General features: G+C 44.3%; 1 protein-coding gene across 3 annotated transcripts; it reads left to right on the top strand.

Annotated features, from left to right (window-relative positions):
- The first annotated feature begins 1,784 nt into the window (after positions 1 to 1,784).
- LOC108931761 (ceramide synthase 2-like) lies at positions 1,785 to 16,469 on the top strand. Of its 3 annotated transcripts, XM_018747763.2 has the most exons (11): positions 1,785 to 2,145; positions 4,835 to 5,008; positions 6,548 to 6,665; positions 6,930 to 7,048; positions 7,811 to 7,868; positions 9,446 to 9,496; positions 10,678 to 10,770; positions 11,970 to 12,137; positions 14,313 to 14,419; positions 15,456 to 15,609; positions 15,933 to 16,469. In XM_018747763.2, exons 2-11 carry the CDS (start codon positions 4,836 to 4,838, stop codon positions 16,068 to 16,070), a joined length of 1,179 nt encoding a protein of 392 aa, XP_018603279.1. In that variant the 5' UTR covers positions 1,785 to 2,145; position 4,835; the 3' UTR covers positions 16,071 to 16,469. The 3 variants fall into 3 exon arrangements, with proteins under 3 accessions (XP_018603279.1, XP_018603278.1, XP_018603280.1); XM_018747762.2 differs by lacking the exon at positions 1,785 to 2,145 and having other exon boundaries at positions 4,771 to 5,008; XM_018747764.2 differs by lacking the exon at positions 1,785 to 2,145 and having other exon boundaries at positions 4,772 to 5,008; positions 12,009 to 12,137.
- Positions 16,470 to 18,266: the final 1,797 nt, after the last annotated feature.

Below are 18,266 nucleotides of genomic sequence, written 5' to 3'. Positions count from 1 at the left end.
GCGATGGACTGGTGTCCTGTCCTGGGTGTGTCCCCTCCCCCTCTGGCTTTATGCCCTGTGTTGCCAGGTTAGGCTCTGGCTCCCTGCAACCCTGAATGGGACATGTGGTTCTGTGTGTGTGTGTGGGTGTGGTTATTTTATTTCTTTCTGAGCTTGCTGTACCTGCAAGCGGGTCATGCTTGTGAATGAGGTAGGTCATTCATAAGTGTAATTTTACTTTATGTTGTATAGGGTGTAACCATGCTTATCATTCTCACTCCCTTATATTATAAGGATTCCAAGTTATGGTTTATTTAGAATCAAAGGGGGAAACTGACTGATTGTATTAACTTTATTATTTATCCAATAATGTACTTCTTTCCCTAATTACCATTCATTGTTGTGGTTATAAGGTGTGTTCTTGTTGTGTGACTGAGTGCTGCAGTGTAGAAGGCCCTAGAAAGTACCAATATATCTTTGTTGTATGTAATTTTCCACCAGCGACTTTGTGATACAGGATAACCTTGACTAAGCTCGACTGAGATTTTTTGGGAATGTGACTGATAAGAACGGAGGCTCTGTGTCTGCCTGTGCTAGGAGCTCATTTGGTGCAGAACTGAAGGAGAACTGGACTGAAACTGGAAACGGAGACAAGTGTGCAGCTGCTCGAAGGGTAACGTCCAAAGGGAAACTTTGCCCAAATAAAATGTCTTAAAGCTTTATTGTGCCTCAACATATGAAGTTAAAAGCCACAAGAAAGTCACTTATGAAGATGTACGTACATGTAACGCACTAGTGTGTGCCTGGTCTCACACTATATGAAAGAAATGTTCTTATTTAAATGGCTCAATAATTGTAAGTTGCGTCGGAGAAAAGGGTAGATAGATGTATAGATACGAACTACGTGTTGGAAAGTTAAGCACTAGAATCGGGATGTCAAAGTTCGATGGGCTCCAATTTCCGCTCTTGCTGTAGCACTTCAATCCATCTTCTCCTTGGAGATCTTTGAGTCTCTGGACACTTTTTAAAAAGTGAATGTGATATGCACAGGGTTACTTAATTGTGTTTGTGTGTGGGGGTGGGCACGGTGGTGCAGCGGGTTCGGCCGGGTCCTGCTCTCTGGTGGGTCTGGGGTTCAAGTCCTGCTTGGGGTGCCTTGCTATGGACTGGCGTCCCGGCCTGAGTGTGTCCCATACTAGGTTAGGCCCCGGCTCACCGCGACCCTGCTCGGGACAAGCGGCTTCGGTAAACGTGTGTGTCTTTGTGCGTATTAAACGTTTCCTCAACTACACCAGAAATACTGAAACCACTCATACATTATTATTCTAGTCATTTCAGTTGGTAGGGTAATGGTTGGAGCTGAAGGTTGGAGGTTTGAGCCTCACCTCTGGCTGTAGTACCCTTGAGCAAGCAAGGTACTTACCCTAAATTGCTCTGGTAAAATTACCCAGCTGTATAAATGGGTAAATATTTACCTCAACACTGTGTAAGTCGCTTTGCGTCAGCTAAATGAATAAATGTAAATTTCAGCCACTCACTGACAGCCCTATCTATCGAACAATTCCTTCTGTGGGTCTATCAGTGAGAGCAGTTTCAAGAAATATTTTAGCCACTGGTGCACAAAATTGCTGCACCACAAATCTTACGCTTGCAAAGTTAAAAACACCCACTATTCAACTCGGAAGACGAACCGCGCTCGAGCAAAGTGCATTACAATGCAACGCGCGCGAACGCAAGACCCCGCCCCTTTTCCACTGGCTCGCGGAGCTCAGTGACGTCATTGCGAGCTGTCCGAGTTCCGCCCTCGTGCGCGCGACTCTGTCGCCTCGCCTCACGGCAGCAGGACGCGGCTGAGTGTTGTGCGGAGCTACGCTTGGGGAACTGCGTCGGGAAAGGAAGAAACTCACTGAGCAGTAGAAAACATTTAAAAAAAAAAAAATCTAATTTATGTAACTCGGTATTGCATTGCTACTGTTTTTTTTCAGCATTTTGTAATCGATGGATATGGATTAGCGGAGCGGTTAGTAAAGCGGGAACGACTCGGAGCGAGTCCATCGGTGACGCCCCCACCCGCAGCGGCTCCCGGTGACAACACACACACACTACCTGTTTATTCTTCTTCACTTGCTCGTGTCACAGGCAGAGGATCGCTGCCGGCCGACTGAAGTAAGTAGCAAGTTTAACACTCCAGTGTATTTTGGTGGAACGATGTAGTATGTACTTTATTATATAATATATAAATTGGTTGTATAGGTGTTCAGATCACGTGTGGTGACTGCGTGCGTGTGTTCAGCTTGTTGAATGCGAGCGTCCCTGCAGGTCCACACAAGTCGGAGAGAAAAGCGCGAACAAAGAAGCGGCGCAGACTGACAAACACCTCGAATTAACCCTCCGCTTGGGTTCCGATCATCGTGTTTTGCGGTTTTAATACGTCAGAAATGTCGTTTCTTCCATCTGAGTACAGTAAAGTTCCACGAGCTCCTCCGCACACCTGGTGTCTGAACACATAACATTAATGATCAGCACTTTCACTGAATTTTAACCCTTTTTTTCCCATATGTTGTACATCTGTGGTGTGTGTGTGTTCACATGGGTGTAGGAAATGAATAAGTGGGACTATAATAGAGGAAAGTGTCCACACACTCACACACACACACAGGTGGTACCATTTCAGGTAAATGAGGTCTGTGGACCATAAACCCCAAGAAGAGTAGAACTTGAGACAATGAATGACTAGTACTTAACTCGGGTAAAAGGTGTAACTCAACATTCAGTGATCATGTATGTTTTATAATTACTCTGTAAACAATCATGATGAGCTGCCCAATTTTGGACAGGGACGCCAACATCAGAAAGCTGTCTCTACACAAATCGGGGGTTAAGTTTGTTTGCGGTGCTTTGAACTGCTCAAGGATAGTGTGCCGCTGCCGTTGATGGTTCGGTTCACGTGGCCGGTGTGGTCGGTTTGTTCTGTAAGTCCACAGCGTTATCAGTCTGTGCGCTTTGGGTAACCATGTGGAAATAAACACCTTCCTACGACGGACCGCACGCTAACCGAACACTTACCCCTTGTGTTGGCATGTGGGCTCTGCACGAAACTCACGTTGAGCGTTCTACGTAAGACTGAGTGTATTGTGAGGAAAGGACTACCATACAGCAGTGCTGAGCTGCTCTTCCTGGAATATAGTTGCTCCTAGATTTAATTCAGGCTGATGGTTAGTTTCTCAAAGTTTGTTAGTTGAATGTGATGTGGAGTGGTAGGACCGGTAAAATGCACCTTTGTTTACCGAGTTATACACTGCTTTGCAGAAAAACAGCTGCTGAATATGAACGTCAAGAATCTGGACATCTCTGCACGGTGGAAGTCGACCGTGGGGCTCGGACCCGGGGGCAGATAGCGCATCCTTTTGGGGAGCTGGGATCCCTTGTGCACCTGGGCATTCTAAGTCCGTTGGCGGAAGTATTTACGAAACGTAAATAAGAAAGCTTGATAAAGAAGCCCGGTTCGTACCAAGAGCTCATGTTGCTGCTCACTTTCCTGTCCTGGATCTCTTCTTTCACCCCACACATCACATAAAATTCACTAATAGCCAGCGTAAGCCTAATAAAAACAATTATTGTAAGATATTTAAAAAAAAAAATTGCCTTAAAACACATCCAACCACGTACCAGCGTGGAGCAGGAGGTATTAGGTGGACGTTTAGGATGACGGAGAGGCAGCACTTAACTGATTACTCAAAACAGGTAAATTTGGAAGGCAGGTGATCATCCCTCTGTTTATTCTTGAGACGCCTGCATCGAGCTGAGCGCTTCACACACCGCGGGGGAAATGTCATTTACACAAGAGGGCAACCGAAGAAGGTCGAGTGCTTGTTAAACATGACCTTTGTGGTCCGTAAAGTCTTAAACTGGCTGAGTGCCACGTCCACCTGATAGCAAACAGCTGACTGAGAATTGAGGCTTGAATCTGGAGGAGATTTTTATTTTTTTCTTTTTTTAATCATGAGTTATTGGACGTTTCTTTCACTTTTCAAATGACACCTTGTCAGCCTAAAGAAAAACCTCTTTCCTAAACATGTATTAAAACATTTGACTTCATACAGTACCGTGCAAAAGTCTTAGGCACGATGATGTTTCACAGAAATATTTTAGACGGTTATTTAATGTCTTTTGTATTCTTGTCAATGGGAAAGAGCATATTTTAGATTTCCAAGCATTCCTTTAGCAAAAAGTTACAGTATTACAGTAAGGGTTTTGTATGTTGTTAAAGTACACGCACGTCTGAGACTTTTTGTCCTGAGTGAGGTTGTGGCGAACTGGAGCCTAGTTTATTGCACACATTCCTGTTCTGTCCTATCTTTATAGAAATAGTATTCTCATCAAAAATTTGTTTATACTGTATGCAGTTTTTTTTTCTTATTTTAGTGCTGAATATTACAGAACACAGCAGGTTGGTTGACTGAGCTACAGTACTTCACATTAAGCTGTTTTACTAGTGTGAGAAAAATGCCATATGTGTATTGCCTTTTACGTTTCAGTTTGTGTCAAAATATTTATTCAGGTAATATGTGCAGACAGGCAACACACACACAGAGTCTGAAACCGCCTCTCCCGAGCAGGATCTCGGCAAACGGAGCTTAACCCGGACAACACAGGACACACCCAGGACGGGACGCCAGTCCATCACAAGGCAGTCTAAGCAGGACTCGAACCCCGGACCCACCAGAGAGTGGGACCCAGCCAAGCCCACCGCGCCACTGCGCCCCCCTGACACTGAAAAGCTTTATTTATTAAAAAAAAAAAAGGATGAAGACATTCATTGGCTGTCAGTGATGATTCCCTCTGTCCTCTGCAGTATGTTGGCATGGCTCAGCGACTGCTTCTGGCAGGAACGCCTCTGGTTCCCTGAGGGTCTGGGCTGGGCCGACCTGCAGGACCGCGATGGCCGAGTCTACGCCAAAGCCGCAGACCTCTGGGTTACCATTCCTCTGGCGCTCTGCTTCCTGGTCGTGCGGCAGGTTTTCGAGAGGTCGGCCGCACTCGTCTTCCTCAGCACGGCGGCTCCGCCTCCCTGTTCTTTGACACCTTAACTTCTGCTGAATCCTCTCTTTCAGCTTTGTTTCTCACTTCTTTGGAAGTCTTCAGACTAATCACAAATGTTCTTGTCTTCCCCTTCTACATAATGAGTTTTGAAGTATTTGGGTTGTGTTTTAGCTGCGAGCGTTAATGCAGAAACTCATTCCTCTTACATTGGGGTTTAATTTGTTCCATGAAATCACCCCATTAGGCAAATTCCTTTTGTGATGAGACGAATTACAATTTCTTAATAAGGGTAATGCTTCTCAGACAAAAACATCTAAAATTAAAATGCCAAAATAGTTTTTATGTATGACAATAACATATTTTCTAATACACACACACACACACTTTCAGAACCGCTTGTCCCATACGGGGTCACAGAGCCTACCCGGTAACACAGGGCGTAAGGCCGGAGGGGGAGGCGACACACCCAGGACGGGATGCCAGTCCGCCACAAGGCACCCCAAGCGGGACTCGAACCCCAGACCCACTGAAGAGCAGGACCCGGGTCCAACCCACTGCGCCACTGCACCCCTATTTGCTAATATTTATAGCAAAAATATTTCCAGCTTGCCTTTTGCTTTTTCATTCATTAATTAATTCAAAAACTCCTTAGGAGGTGCAGGTTTACGATGGTCCAGAGTCTTGTTTTAAAGAATGTCCTAAAAGTTGAAATTGGGGGGGGAGGGACCTTGCAAAACAAGTAATACGAAAAGAATTCTTTTGAAGGGCGGTATCATTACTAATTACTTTTTTAAGTAAAAAAGCACTAATGACTACAAGCAAGTAATACGAGTGATTACACACACACACACACACACACACTTTCAGAACCACTTGTCCGATACAGGGTCGCGGGGAACCGGAGCCTAACCCGGCAACACAGGGCGTAAGGCCGGAGGGGGAGGGGACACACCCAGGACGGGACGCCAGTCCGTCGCAAGGCACCCCAAGCGGGACTCGAACCCCAGACCCACTGGAGAGCAGGACCTGGTCCGACCCACTGCGCCACCGCACCCCCCACGAGTGCTTATACTTAGTACAAAAATTGTCTGGATAGGTGTTAATAACTGAGTCGAGAAATTATTATGCAGGCAATTTTACTTTTCTGCTCATAGTATGTCTATCTTTTTTATTTTTATTTCACTTCTCCAGTCTGTCTTTTCCTCATTTTTTCCACTGTCTTCATCTGGTTCTAAAATCTGCTATGTTCATACAGTCAACTTGTTCACTTCTTAACATTTAGTTTACCCTCTATATCTGGCTGTTTATAAATAAATGCTGACTTATGAGCACATGGGGGGGGGGAAATGGATCGAAACATGCACATCGACAATATCAAGTAATTTATGTTTGTTAATTAAAAGAGAAATTCTCAGTGCTTGTTTTTGTCTTTGCCATTCTTTTAACTGGTTGGTCCTAAGGCTGCAAGCCTCTGCTGAGCCCTCTTTCCATTCTCTCCTTTCTCTCCCTGCCTTTGTGCCTTTAGGACAGTGGCCGTTCCACTTGCCTCGCTGCTCGGAGTGCGGGAGAAGGTGCGCGTGACAGCGACGCACAACCCCACGCTGGAGTCTTACTTCTGTGAAGTAACCAAGCACCCCACGCAGGTAACTGTCAGTATCAGAACTTGTCAAGATTTTACCTGGATGTTCTGCAGCCAAGTGGTATAGGGCATGTGGGATCTTAGTGATTATACAGTTATATGAACATTTAAATTGGTTTATTTATGGGATGCTTTCTCCGAAGCGACTTAGGCGGTAATTTTATTGGAGCAATTAAGTATCTTGATCCAGGTGCTGCAGTAGGATGCGAGATTCAGGCCCGCAAGCGTTAATGTCCAGTCTTCGTACTTTTTCTGGATTCTCACCCAGAGCGCAGTGGAGAGCTTAAGCAAAAAGGCAGGCGTTTCAGTGAACCAGGCCCGACGGTGGTTCCGGCGCCGAAGGAACCAGGACAGACCGAGCCTGCTGAAGAAATTCCGAGAGGCCAGGTATCCCTCAATGTTGTGTCAGTGCACGCATTCACCTTTATTTATTTAGCAGACACTTTTCTCCATAGCGACTTCCCATGAACTCTACGTAGTGTCATCAGCCCACACATCTTATTCACCGGGGTGACTTACACTGCTAGATACACTACTTACACTGGGTCACTCATCCATACATCAGTGGAACACACTCTCTGTGTCACACACACACTATGGGGAAACCGGAACAGCATGTGTTTGGAGTGTGGGAGGAAACCAGAGCTCCCAGAGGAAACCCACGTAGCTACGGGGGGAACATGCAAACTCCACACAGACTGAGCGAGGATCGAACCCACATACTCTCGCACCACCCGGGCACTGTGAGACAGCAGCGCTTCTTGCTGTGCCCCCATACCACCCACAGCTCCTCATGTCCTTAGAGATACGTGAAGAGAAATGAACGTGTCGGAATGACGAAAGCCTGTTTATTTGGTGCCTTTTTTAAGTTCCTCTCCTTTGTGTGGCATCATTACGTAATACTGGTGTGTCACACCAAAAAAGGCCCTAAGGCAGTTTCCCAGGGAACAGTGTTAACCCTTGTTTTTGTCGTGTACTGTGTAGACCGTGTCTTTAGTGGCTGACTGCGTAGGGCGTGCCCAGCATGCGGCTCATTCTGTCTGTTGTGGGTGGACTTGACGCCTCTTTCAACAAGAGCTGTGTTTTGCGTAACGTTGTCTGCGTTACGTAGATGTTAACATTTGCTGAGACTCTTATCTTCCCTTGCAGTTGGAGATTCACCTTTTACCTTCTTGCTTTCATTGCTGGCCTGGCTGCACTCGTTGACGTGAGTTCCCTATCGTCTTTGCTCCTGCCATCGTCACGCTCGCTGCTTTCCGCACTTTTGTTCCAAATACCAGGGCTGCTAGTAACCGCGCGGATGAAGTACAGTCTCCCCTCGCTTTACAAAGGGAACGTGTTCCGGAGAAGCCCTTTGTAAGGTGAATTCTCATAAGTCCAAGATGTAATTACCAGTAGTTTCAGTGGGAAACATTTGTATGGGTTTGTGAGCCCCAAAAATAACAGGCCATTTATATCACAAAATCTAGTTAGATAAATACTTCAGTAGTTAACATTAGTTATCAATACACAGCATGATGGTACAGTTTCCCTTCATTAGTTACTCTATAATACTGTTTACCTGATCTTCTTCAGCTCTTTATATTTTACACTGTACTCTTAGACAACTAGTAGTGTAGTGGTTAGAGCTTCTGCCTTTATGCCTCAAAGTCGCAGGTTTGATTGCCTGCTCTGGCTGTTGTACCCTTGAGTAAGGTACTTACCCTAAATTGCTCCAGTAAATTACCCTGCTATACAAATAGGTAAAGGATTGTAAATACCGTACCTTAACATTGTAAGGCGCTTTGGAGAAAAGCATCAGCTAAATGAATAAATGTAATAAAGTGTGGGTTTCTTCCAGGCACCCTGATTTCCCCCAATGTCCAAAGATGTGTTTCATGACCCTGTCACCACATAAACCTTGTGGTGTATGCTATAATAAACTGGAGATTACGCAAATGTTGTTAAAACACATAATATTATACATTTTGTAAACATGTTTGATATTGTAAAAAGGAAACCAAGAACACAGATATACAGAAAATCGATAGGATAATTCTTTCTGAATATAAAGGCCACCCCGCATTTTCATGTTTTCCTCCCGTAGTCCAGAGATGTGTGTTTCAGGCAAATTGGTGACTCTAAATAGTCTTTTGTGTGAATCTCTGTGCTTGCGAGACATTATTCTACTATGTAAATGGGCGGATGATCGCATGGGGTTCAGTGCAGTGCATTGAAGAGACTATAAATCTCCGTGGATAAAGGTGTCATCTGCATATGACGCAGTATATTTACATGTATTAATTTAGTAGACGCTTTTCTCCAAAGCGATGTGCATCTCATAGAAAATACAAGGTGTTCATTACATTAGCAGAAAGAGACACTTAGATGCAGGCGTGTGATTAAGTACATTTTGTTTCTCTTTCCACCATACAAACCAAGGTTCATCGCACGAATAGCTGCATAAAACTTTATCCGAATATCGATGACTTCTGATCACATTCCTAATAATATCTATAATAAACATTTGAATTACATCACACAAGTAGCTGCGTGAAGGTTTATCCATTGTTCAACAGTTATGATGTCAAAGTAGCTTGTTTCGGTATACGTGGGGGATGACTATATTCCATTTCCTTCCAATAATTTGTATGCAAGTCTTTCTGGAGTTTCATAGGCAAAAAAGTAATGTTGCCTTTTCCTTTATATTTGCATATGTGACTCCAACACATATTGCTCATCCTCTAATAGAGACATTGTCTTCCTTATGAAACCAAAATCCACAGCAGCATCATCTTTTTCCAGAAACCCTGGTTTTATGACTTGACGGAAGTGTGGAAAGGATTTCCAACGCTGGTATGTATGCAGGCACTTTCATCGGCCGCTGCTGTCGCGTCGCCTGTTTTTCTGCTCATAATTAAAAGCCCGGTGTGTGTCCCTCTCTGTCCTTGTGTGACCTGTGAATGGACCTGTCGATACTTGCGTTAAGATTGGTGTTTTGATGTTTTGTGTCGTGAGGCTCCCAGAATGCCTGATGCCAGTGAAAGGTGGTTTATTGTAAGCTTTTCCTGAACGCAAGAAATCCTATATGGTCTGGAATCCGTATTGCATCTCTTACGTTATCCGGGTATGGCTGGTAGCTTAGTGGATAGAGTTGCTACCTTTGGGTCCGAGGGTTGTGGGTTTGAGCCTCCCCTCTGGCTGTAGTGTCCCTGAGCAAGATACTTACCCTCTATTGATCCAGTGAAATAGCCTAGTTGTCTAAATGGGTAAATAATTGTAACCTTAGCACTGTAAGTTGCTTTGGAGAAAAGCATTAGATACATGAGTAAATGTGTTATATAGTATACTGTCTAATTATTTGTATTTTTCTCGGCGATGTACGTCGCTTTGGACATAAGCGTCTGCTAAATGAATAAATGTAAATATTGGAAGTCAGTTTTGAAATTTTCTACAAATGTAAGATGTCTAGGAGGCCCCACCCAAATGTCATTCATGATGAAAAGTACACACACTCACGAGTTCCAAGCGGGGTCGCGGCAAACCGGAGCCTAACCCGCCAACACTGGACACAAGGTTGGAGGGGGGAGGGGACACACCCAGTATAGGGCACCAGTCCATCACAAGGCACCCCAAGTGGGACTTGAACCCCAGACCTACCAGAGAGAGCAGGACCTGGTCAAACCCACTGCGCCACTGTGCCACCACACCCCCCTGATGAAAAGTATTTATTTCAAAACTGGCAGTTTCTGTTGATTTCAGTATTTTATTCTGCTAGTTTTCCCCAAATTATGAACTACAGGTGGTCCTCGACGGTCGACCGTGGATGATGGACCCTTAGGAGTCACTTATGGGTCATATAATTCAGTATAAGAGGATTTTCAACTGACAGCAAACTGGACTTACCGCGAAATTGGAATGGACCCTTGTCAAGTCGAAGGCCACCTGTGGACTGTAGGCCAAATTTATTGCCTGTTTCGGTAATTTCCTACCATCAGTCCCTTCTCAGTCTCTGTGTCTTTCCGCATTCCCCCCAGACGCTGCTGCCCTCCCAGTACTGGTACTACATGCTAGAGCTGAGCTTCTACGTCTCCCTGCTGTTCAGCGTGGCCACTGACGTCAAGCGCAAAGTGAGTATCCTGGCAGGACTGCGTCTGTGGCACACGCTTTTGTTTCAGTAGAAATTAATATGTTGTACGGGCCCACTGATGAGCTCACTGTGGTCCGACGGAGAGTCATCACTGGCTGGCCCTGTCCTTGTAGTACCGGCGCTAGACTGGATCCACTATGGATTGCATAATCTGCCTGTCTCATTGATCTGAACAAAACTTTATGCTGTCTGAAAACTGTATGGACTTGTAGTATAACACTGACTTTTACCATGGTACCGTAGCCAAAGTGCTACACTCTTCCTCTGGTCACTTGGTGGTCACATGCACAAGAGATCCAAAATTAAAGCACAAAGGTTCTTGGTTTTGGTGCCAATGTGATTGAATGACCTCCCTCTGTGCTTCAGAACTGTTGAATCCCTCTCAACAGAATAGTCTCAAAACATCTTTCAAACTCACTTCTCTCCTGATCCCGTCTGCTCCATAAACCTTCACTAGATATCTCTTAAAATTAAAAGTGATCAATTCCGCATGCAGCGACTCGTGGAATGTACTTTGGTTAAATGGCGATATTGGACTGACTGACTGCACTTAGAGAATTGCGTATCTGTATCTGTGTACATAAGATTTGTCATATTGAGTGGTGGGATCTTAAAACAAAAATGCATTTTGATCCATCCACATACCTGTAAAATGTTTTTATAAAGGTGTTTGGTAAAAAGCATTTGAACCATCAGGCTTATTGATGATTAATTTGTCATTTTATTTCACAGTTAAGTTGTGGGGAGTAGAACACACACACACACACACACACACACACACACACACACACACACACACACACCATCTGAAACCCCTTGTCCCATACGGGGAGTCAGAGCCCAACCCAGCAACACAGGGCGTAAGGCTGGAGGGGGAGGGGACACACCCAGGACAGAACACTAGTCCCTCACAAGGCACCCCAACTAGGACTTGAACCCCAGACCCACCAGAGAGCAGGACCCGGTCAAACCCACTGCGCCACAGCACCCTCCCCAGAGTAGAACACCACAATCATATTACTAAAGCCTGTCTATGCAGTCTGCTTGGCAGATAGACTGCGACATAGTTCTTGAGTGGAAACATTTAAACTGGGATGAAATTCTCCATTACTGTGGTTATAAGATTCTTGGATGTTCATAACACAGATGCTTGTTCTGCAAAATTAGTTTCTGTGATAGTTTTCTCTCTTTTGTTTCACCTTTCCCTGTTGGATTCAGGATTTCAAGGAACAGATTGTGCACCATGTCGCCACAATTGTGCTGATCAGCTTTTCCTGGTGCGTTAACTACATCCGAGCTGGGACCCTGATCATGCTGGTGCACGATGCCTCGGACTACCTGCTGGAGGTATGGGTGCAAGCGACTTCTGCCCACAGCACAGCTTCCACATTGGTGCTCTTTCATTCTTTAAACACTGTAATGAATAGCAGACTTTTTTTTACATATATGAATCTAGAAATCATTTTGAAGATACACTGTATATACTTTGTATTATATAGACTAAATTATATATAATATACAGTATACATAATCTATATAATTATGTTAATTTACTATAGTTACTCCAGTACAGGTGGTCTGTGATGTACAAGGGGTTCCATTCCGACAACCTCGTTGTAAGTCGACTTTGTCATAAATGCCCTTATACTGCATTATAAGGCATAAGGATTCGTTTATAAATAGTCAACATGCACAAATGCTACGCTGCTAATAAAATTCAGTGGCTGATAAGCACACTGCCTCGGTCAGTAACACATCCAGCTGATGTTATTGTACCACAAAAGACTGTATAAAAATTTTAATGGGACTACCGTTGTAAGTTGGGATGTTTGTAAGTCGGGGTGTTTAAGTCAAGGATAACCTGTACCGGCTCATTTACTGCATTATATTTACTTATTTAGCTGATGCGTTTCCCTGCACTGTTCAGCTATTTACAGTTATTTACCCATTTATTCAGTTGGGTAAGTTTACTGGAGCAATTTAGGGTAAGTACCTTGCTCGAGGGTAGTGCAGCTGGAGGTGGGATTTGTACCTGTGATCTTTTGGGTCCAACTACAACTACCAGGTGCACACTTACTTATATGCAGTGAGTTAGTGTTCCTGCCTCCATAAGGATATTTGTAGGCTGCAGGAATTTATTTGGTGAGTTCAGTGTAACAGTGGTCTTGCAGAATGCACGAAAAAATTAGTCAACATGAATCTAGAGGGAAAAATGGAACAAATTGTTAAATTATAGAGGGAAAGCACGAGTTGCCATTCACAACAAAAAGAAACTTGAACTAGAAATGCAAAAAAAAAAAAAGAAAAACAAACTACAAATACTGAATGTAACAGTGCTGATAGAAAGGGAGCCTGTAGCTGGAGGGGTTCGAGACCTTGTCATTATATGGGCTACTGGTCTGAAACTCTTTCAAACTCTTTCTGGGTTACTGGGAAACTGGTGTCCAACAATGGCGATCCCTGCAGCTCACTGTACCACATCCATGGACCCCAGGTTTAAAAACCACAAGACCTTCTGCTTTGACTGCAGATTTTTCCACTATAAAAATATGTATTTGTCCTCCTGGTATCAGGGCTTTAACTGTAATGTCTCTTGAAAGTTAGTACCTTTCTTAACTGTCCTCCTGAACACTCCCGCTATAACGTCTTTTTGTCAGAGTGTCTCTCAAAAAAGAAAAAATTATCCCCTAAGAGCACATTTTCTTATTTTCTTACTGAAAATGGCAAAAAAATGCTACAAAATATGGGAGCGGTAGCTCTCCCATAATGCAGCGCTGCCGCTATGGATGTAAATAGTTGTTGGGCAACCGTTATGAGGAATTACGGGGGATTAATGACTCCCTTGTCGTTCTGTTGTTCAAGAGCTTTTGTCCTGGTGTGTGTGGGGCTCAATAAAGCTCCTGTTTGCCAAGATGTCCTTCTGTAACGACTCTGACAGCACAGTCCAGCCAGGCTGATATATTATTTCTAGGCAACTTATATATCGTATAGTGTACTGTTGTATTATTATGATTAAATTTATTATCATTTCAAGTGCTTTATGTAATTTTTAGAGACATTTGTGAAAGTTAGTTGGGGTTTTTGGATGGACTTGGAAATGACTATGATTTCCCCCTAAGGAATAAGGGCACATGGGCTCCTGGCCTCCACAGACCTCTTTGACAAACAGAAAAACAAGCGCATTAACGCCTTTTCGTTATCCACCCCATATTGGGAACCCTTTTTTTGGGTGGATAGCGACGTACACCCTCATACTTTATAATACTGGACATACGGCAGCAGGTAGCCTATTATGCTACTGAGCTGCTGCCCTGCACATGAACCCAGGTTTGAATCCCACCTTCTGCTGTAGTACCCTTGAACAAGGTACTTACCTTGTGATCCAGTAAAAATAAATGAATAAATGGGTAAATCAGTTTAAACGGCACCGTCAGTTGCGTTGGTGACCCGGTGCTGTGATGGTCCTGAGCTCCACTGGAATGTTGTAGCAGTGTCACTGTAAATGCCCTTTTCCCTCCTTAGTCGGCCAAAATGTTCAACTATGCAGGATGGAGGACAACTTGCAACTGTATGTTCATCCTTTTCGCCGCCGTCTTCTTCGTCACTCGGCTCATCATCTTCCCCCTCCGGTACGTCTTTACCCTGTTGGCCCACATGTCGGTGCCATGTACTGAGACAGGTCGAAATTCACTGGATTTCCTTTCTGTATTCCACCCCAAACCATTGTGTGTGAACGTGCTGTCAACTTCCACAGCTATACAGATGAGACACAGTTGTATAGTTCCTTTGCTCCTGGTGAGGCCAACACACTAGATACCTTAACCAGTTGTGCAGTGGATGACAAGTACATCTTTGAAGCTAATTTACATTTATTCACTTAGCAGACACTTTTCTCCAAAGCAACTTCCAAGGAGCTCTATGTAGTGTTATCAGCCCACACACCTTATTCACCAAGGTGACTTACCCTAGTAGATACCCTACTTACGCTGGGTCACTCACCCGTACACCAGTGGAACACACTCTCTCTGTCACTTACGCATTATGGGGAAACCTGAAGCCTGTCTTTGGAGTGTGGGAGGAAACCAGAGCACCCAAAGACTTACATTGCTAGATAGACTACTTACACTGGGTCACTCATCCATACATCAGTGGAACACATACACACACACACACACACACACACACACACACACACACAATGGGTGAACCTGAACAGCATGTCTCTGGACTGTGAGAGGAAACCAGAGCACCTGGAGAAAACCCATGCAGACACGGGGAGAACATGCAAACTCCACACCCACTGAACAGGGATCAAACCCCCATCCTCTCGCACCACCCAGGCACCGTGAGACAGCAGCACTACTCACTGTGCCACTGTGCCGCCCCTAATTGAGGATAAAGCTCAAATTCTAGCTCAAATACTCATAATAGGAATAACAGCTCATGTTAGAGAGGCAAGTTCGGTGGATCTCTTTAAAAATCTGCTCAAAACATATGTTTTTAAGACCGGATTTAAAATTTTAATCTTATTTTAATGATCACAGTTAATTTTCTCTCCTTATAAAGCACTCAGCTGCAAAATTAGTATGGAAGGTGCTATATAAATAATTGTTATTATGAGTATACAGTGTAACACCACACCCCTGTCCTGTCCTGCACCCCCAGGATCCTGTACTGCACGTGGGTTTACCCTGTGACCATGTACCCCCCCTTCTTTGGTTACTACTTCTTCAACGGGCTCCTGCTCCTCCTGCAGTGTCTCCATATCTTCTGGGCTCTTCTCATCCTGCGCATGGTCATCAAGTTCCTTCCAGGCAATGTGCGCAGCTCCACCTGGGTCTCATTGTACTGCATTGTGCTGCAGAGATACCTTTTTGTTTGTTTATTTATTTTTTTAAATTAAATTTTTTAAAATATTTACATATATTCATTTAGCTGACACATCGACTTGCAGTGTTAAACTACCTACAATTATTTACTCATTTATACAGTTGGGTAATTTCACGTAAATTGAATTGATGACACATTTTTACGAAATGTCCATTTATGGGTGCTGGACGCTGGGGTCGGCGCAAGTATGCCTGCACAACCGATGAGGTGCAAATAGCAGCTGAGCTGTCAGGTTCTGCTTTTCTTCTCCAGGATGTTGTGGCGGATGAGAGAAGCGATAAGGAGGAGACGGATGAGTCCGAGGAGGAGGAGGAAGGAGCGAAACTGGAAAACGGGTCGGTGCAGAATGGCCACCCCGCTCTCTACAGCGGTCACTGCAAAACAGAGTGATGCCCAGGTTGGAGGAGAGAACCCAGCTGGGGTTGGGGCGATGTGCGCTCACACGCACACATATAGAAGACAGATATGGGGCGGTGAGAACAGACACGTTACACTAAATGACACTGATATGTCAGGTATGAGGATGTGTGGGTGGAGGAGACCAGCACACTGGTCCTCTTTGAATGTTCGGTTCCCTGAGAACCGGTGTGTTTGTACCATGGTGTCGCCTCTCTATAGAACAGGCACTTGTGTCGTGTCAGCCTTGAAAAAATCAGCTCCAGTTACAGCAGGAAGTGGCAGTTTCCACAGAGATCTTTGTGACTAATACAGGCTTACAGGTATGACAAATATATATTTACACACACACTGTCCGAAACCACTCGTCCCGAGGGGGGTTATGGCAAACCGGAGCCTAACCCAGCAACACAGGGCGTAAGGCTGGAGGCGGAGGGGATGCACTCAGGATGGGACGCCAGTCCGTCGCAAGGCACCCCAAGCGGGACTCGAACCCCAGACCCACCAGAGAGCGGGACCCGGTCAAACCCGCTGCACCAACGCGCCCCCAAATATGTTTATTTAGGGATTAAAAAAAAAAAATGTCATAGTTTTCTGATCCAGTACTCCTATCTTACTGAAGACATAGATTTTTTTGAAGCGAAGCAGACAAAGAATAGACGATCTTCATGACTGTTCAAAGCTTGCTTATATAAATATATAAAATTGTTTAAATGTCACAACCCTTGGCTCATGTAGTTCTGTTTAACTGAACACAAACATTTCTCCATTTCTAAGTGAAACAGACAAAAAAAACTTTGTTATATTTCTTATATATATTTATTCATAGTGTAATTATATAAAAATGTCATAAGTCTCGAGTCCAGTAGTCCTGATCTGCCAGGGACAGACAAAATGTAGACAGATGATGTTCGGCATCAGTCCAGGCTTAGGAATATTGCGACTCGGACCAGACGGTCCAGTTTCACCGAGTCGGTGGGCCGAGCGCGGGCCTTTTTCCAGGTGCGCTGAACCGCTGAATCACATCGCTGCCCGGAAGCGCACAGGAAGGGATGTTGAATGGTTCGTCCAGATGAAGGGGAACAGAGCAGCAGATGTGGGATTTGGTTCAGCACTATGGAAACTTCAGCCTGGACTGCTCTACTTCTGCAGACAAACAGCGCTTCCACATCCACGTGATCGTTTTTCCATTATGGTTTGTTTTTGGTATTCTAGTGCGGACAAGCTGAAATCATATTTTTGGATTGTCGTGATCTTGGATGAATGCCATGTTTGTGTTGGTGCAGAATCATCACTGTTTCAAGCTTTGATTCAACAATGGACCAGAGAGTGCAGTTTCAACTGTCAAATAGTGACAGCAACTGTTTTTTGTTCCCCCTCCCCCATCCACATGAAAAATTATCCAGTGATATTTTAAGTATGCGTATGGAAAGTGAAATGAAGTTACGATTCTGTTTTGATTCTATGAGGACTGTTTTAATTTATTTCATCAGGGTGCCAGAACTGAACCCAGATACATTTGATTGTTTTTTTTTTTTTTTTTTGTAGTTCATGTCATTAAAAACTATTATGTGTATAAATGTTTTGTGTATGAGTCGTGTCGTTTTTCCCTCCTTTGCCCACTTTTTTTCTTTTCATTCGTCTCCTCATGTTGCTCATTTCAGCATTTCGGGGATCCAGCTGAGACGCATTGGTCACTGTTTGGAGCTCCGTGCGCTCTCCCATCTTTGCTTTAGTTGGCACTTCAAAGGAACATTTACACGTATGCATTTATGACGGTGTGATTATTGTGTTGTGCACCTTGCAAAGTGCAGGTCAATAGTGGAGCGTGTTTAAATATGAAATGGGAGACTGCTGAATGTCTGTCCACATTTAAAAAGGGTCTTAAAACTCACCTCTTCCGGACTCACTTCGCCCTCTTAAGTTCATGCAAGATGTATGTTCATGCTCTGCAACTTTGATATCATGCTTATTGAACAACGGATAAACCTTCACGCAGCTACTCGTGTAATGTAATGTAAATGTTTATATACAGGTGGTCCCCGATTTACAGTGGTTCGACTTAGGATTTTTTCGACTTTACGATGGTGGATATTCTCGCAATGCTGGGCAGCAGCGGCGATCCACATCCCTCAGTCTGTCATGCAGAGGTGTGTATTAAATGCATTTTTGATTTACGACATTTTCGAC

Source organism: Scleropages formosus, chromosome 23, assembly GCF_900964775.1.
Source record: "Scleropages formosus chromosome 23, fSclFor1.1, whole genome shotgun sequence".
Lineage (NCBI taxonomy): Eukaryota > Metazoa > Chordata > Actinopteri > Osteoglossiformes > Osteoglossidae > Scleropages > Scleropages formosus.
This window is presented reverse-complemented; position numbering and strand designations above follow the sequence as displayed.

Bases quoted from the DNA above. Each gene is read 5' to 3' on its own strand.
- LOC108931761 (XM_018747762.2), top strand. From the start codon at position 4,812: ATGATTCCCTCTGTCCTCTGCAGTATGTTGGCATGGCTCAGCGACTGC. The intron at 7,049-7,810 runs GTATCCCTCAAT...CTTCCCTTGCAG, and splicing joins AAGAAATTCCGAGAGGCCAG to TTGGAGATTCACCTTTTACC. The intron at 14,420-15,455 runs GTACGTCTTTAC...CTGCACCCCCAG, and splicing joins CTCATCATCTTCCCCCTCCG to GATCCTGTACTGCACGTGGG.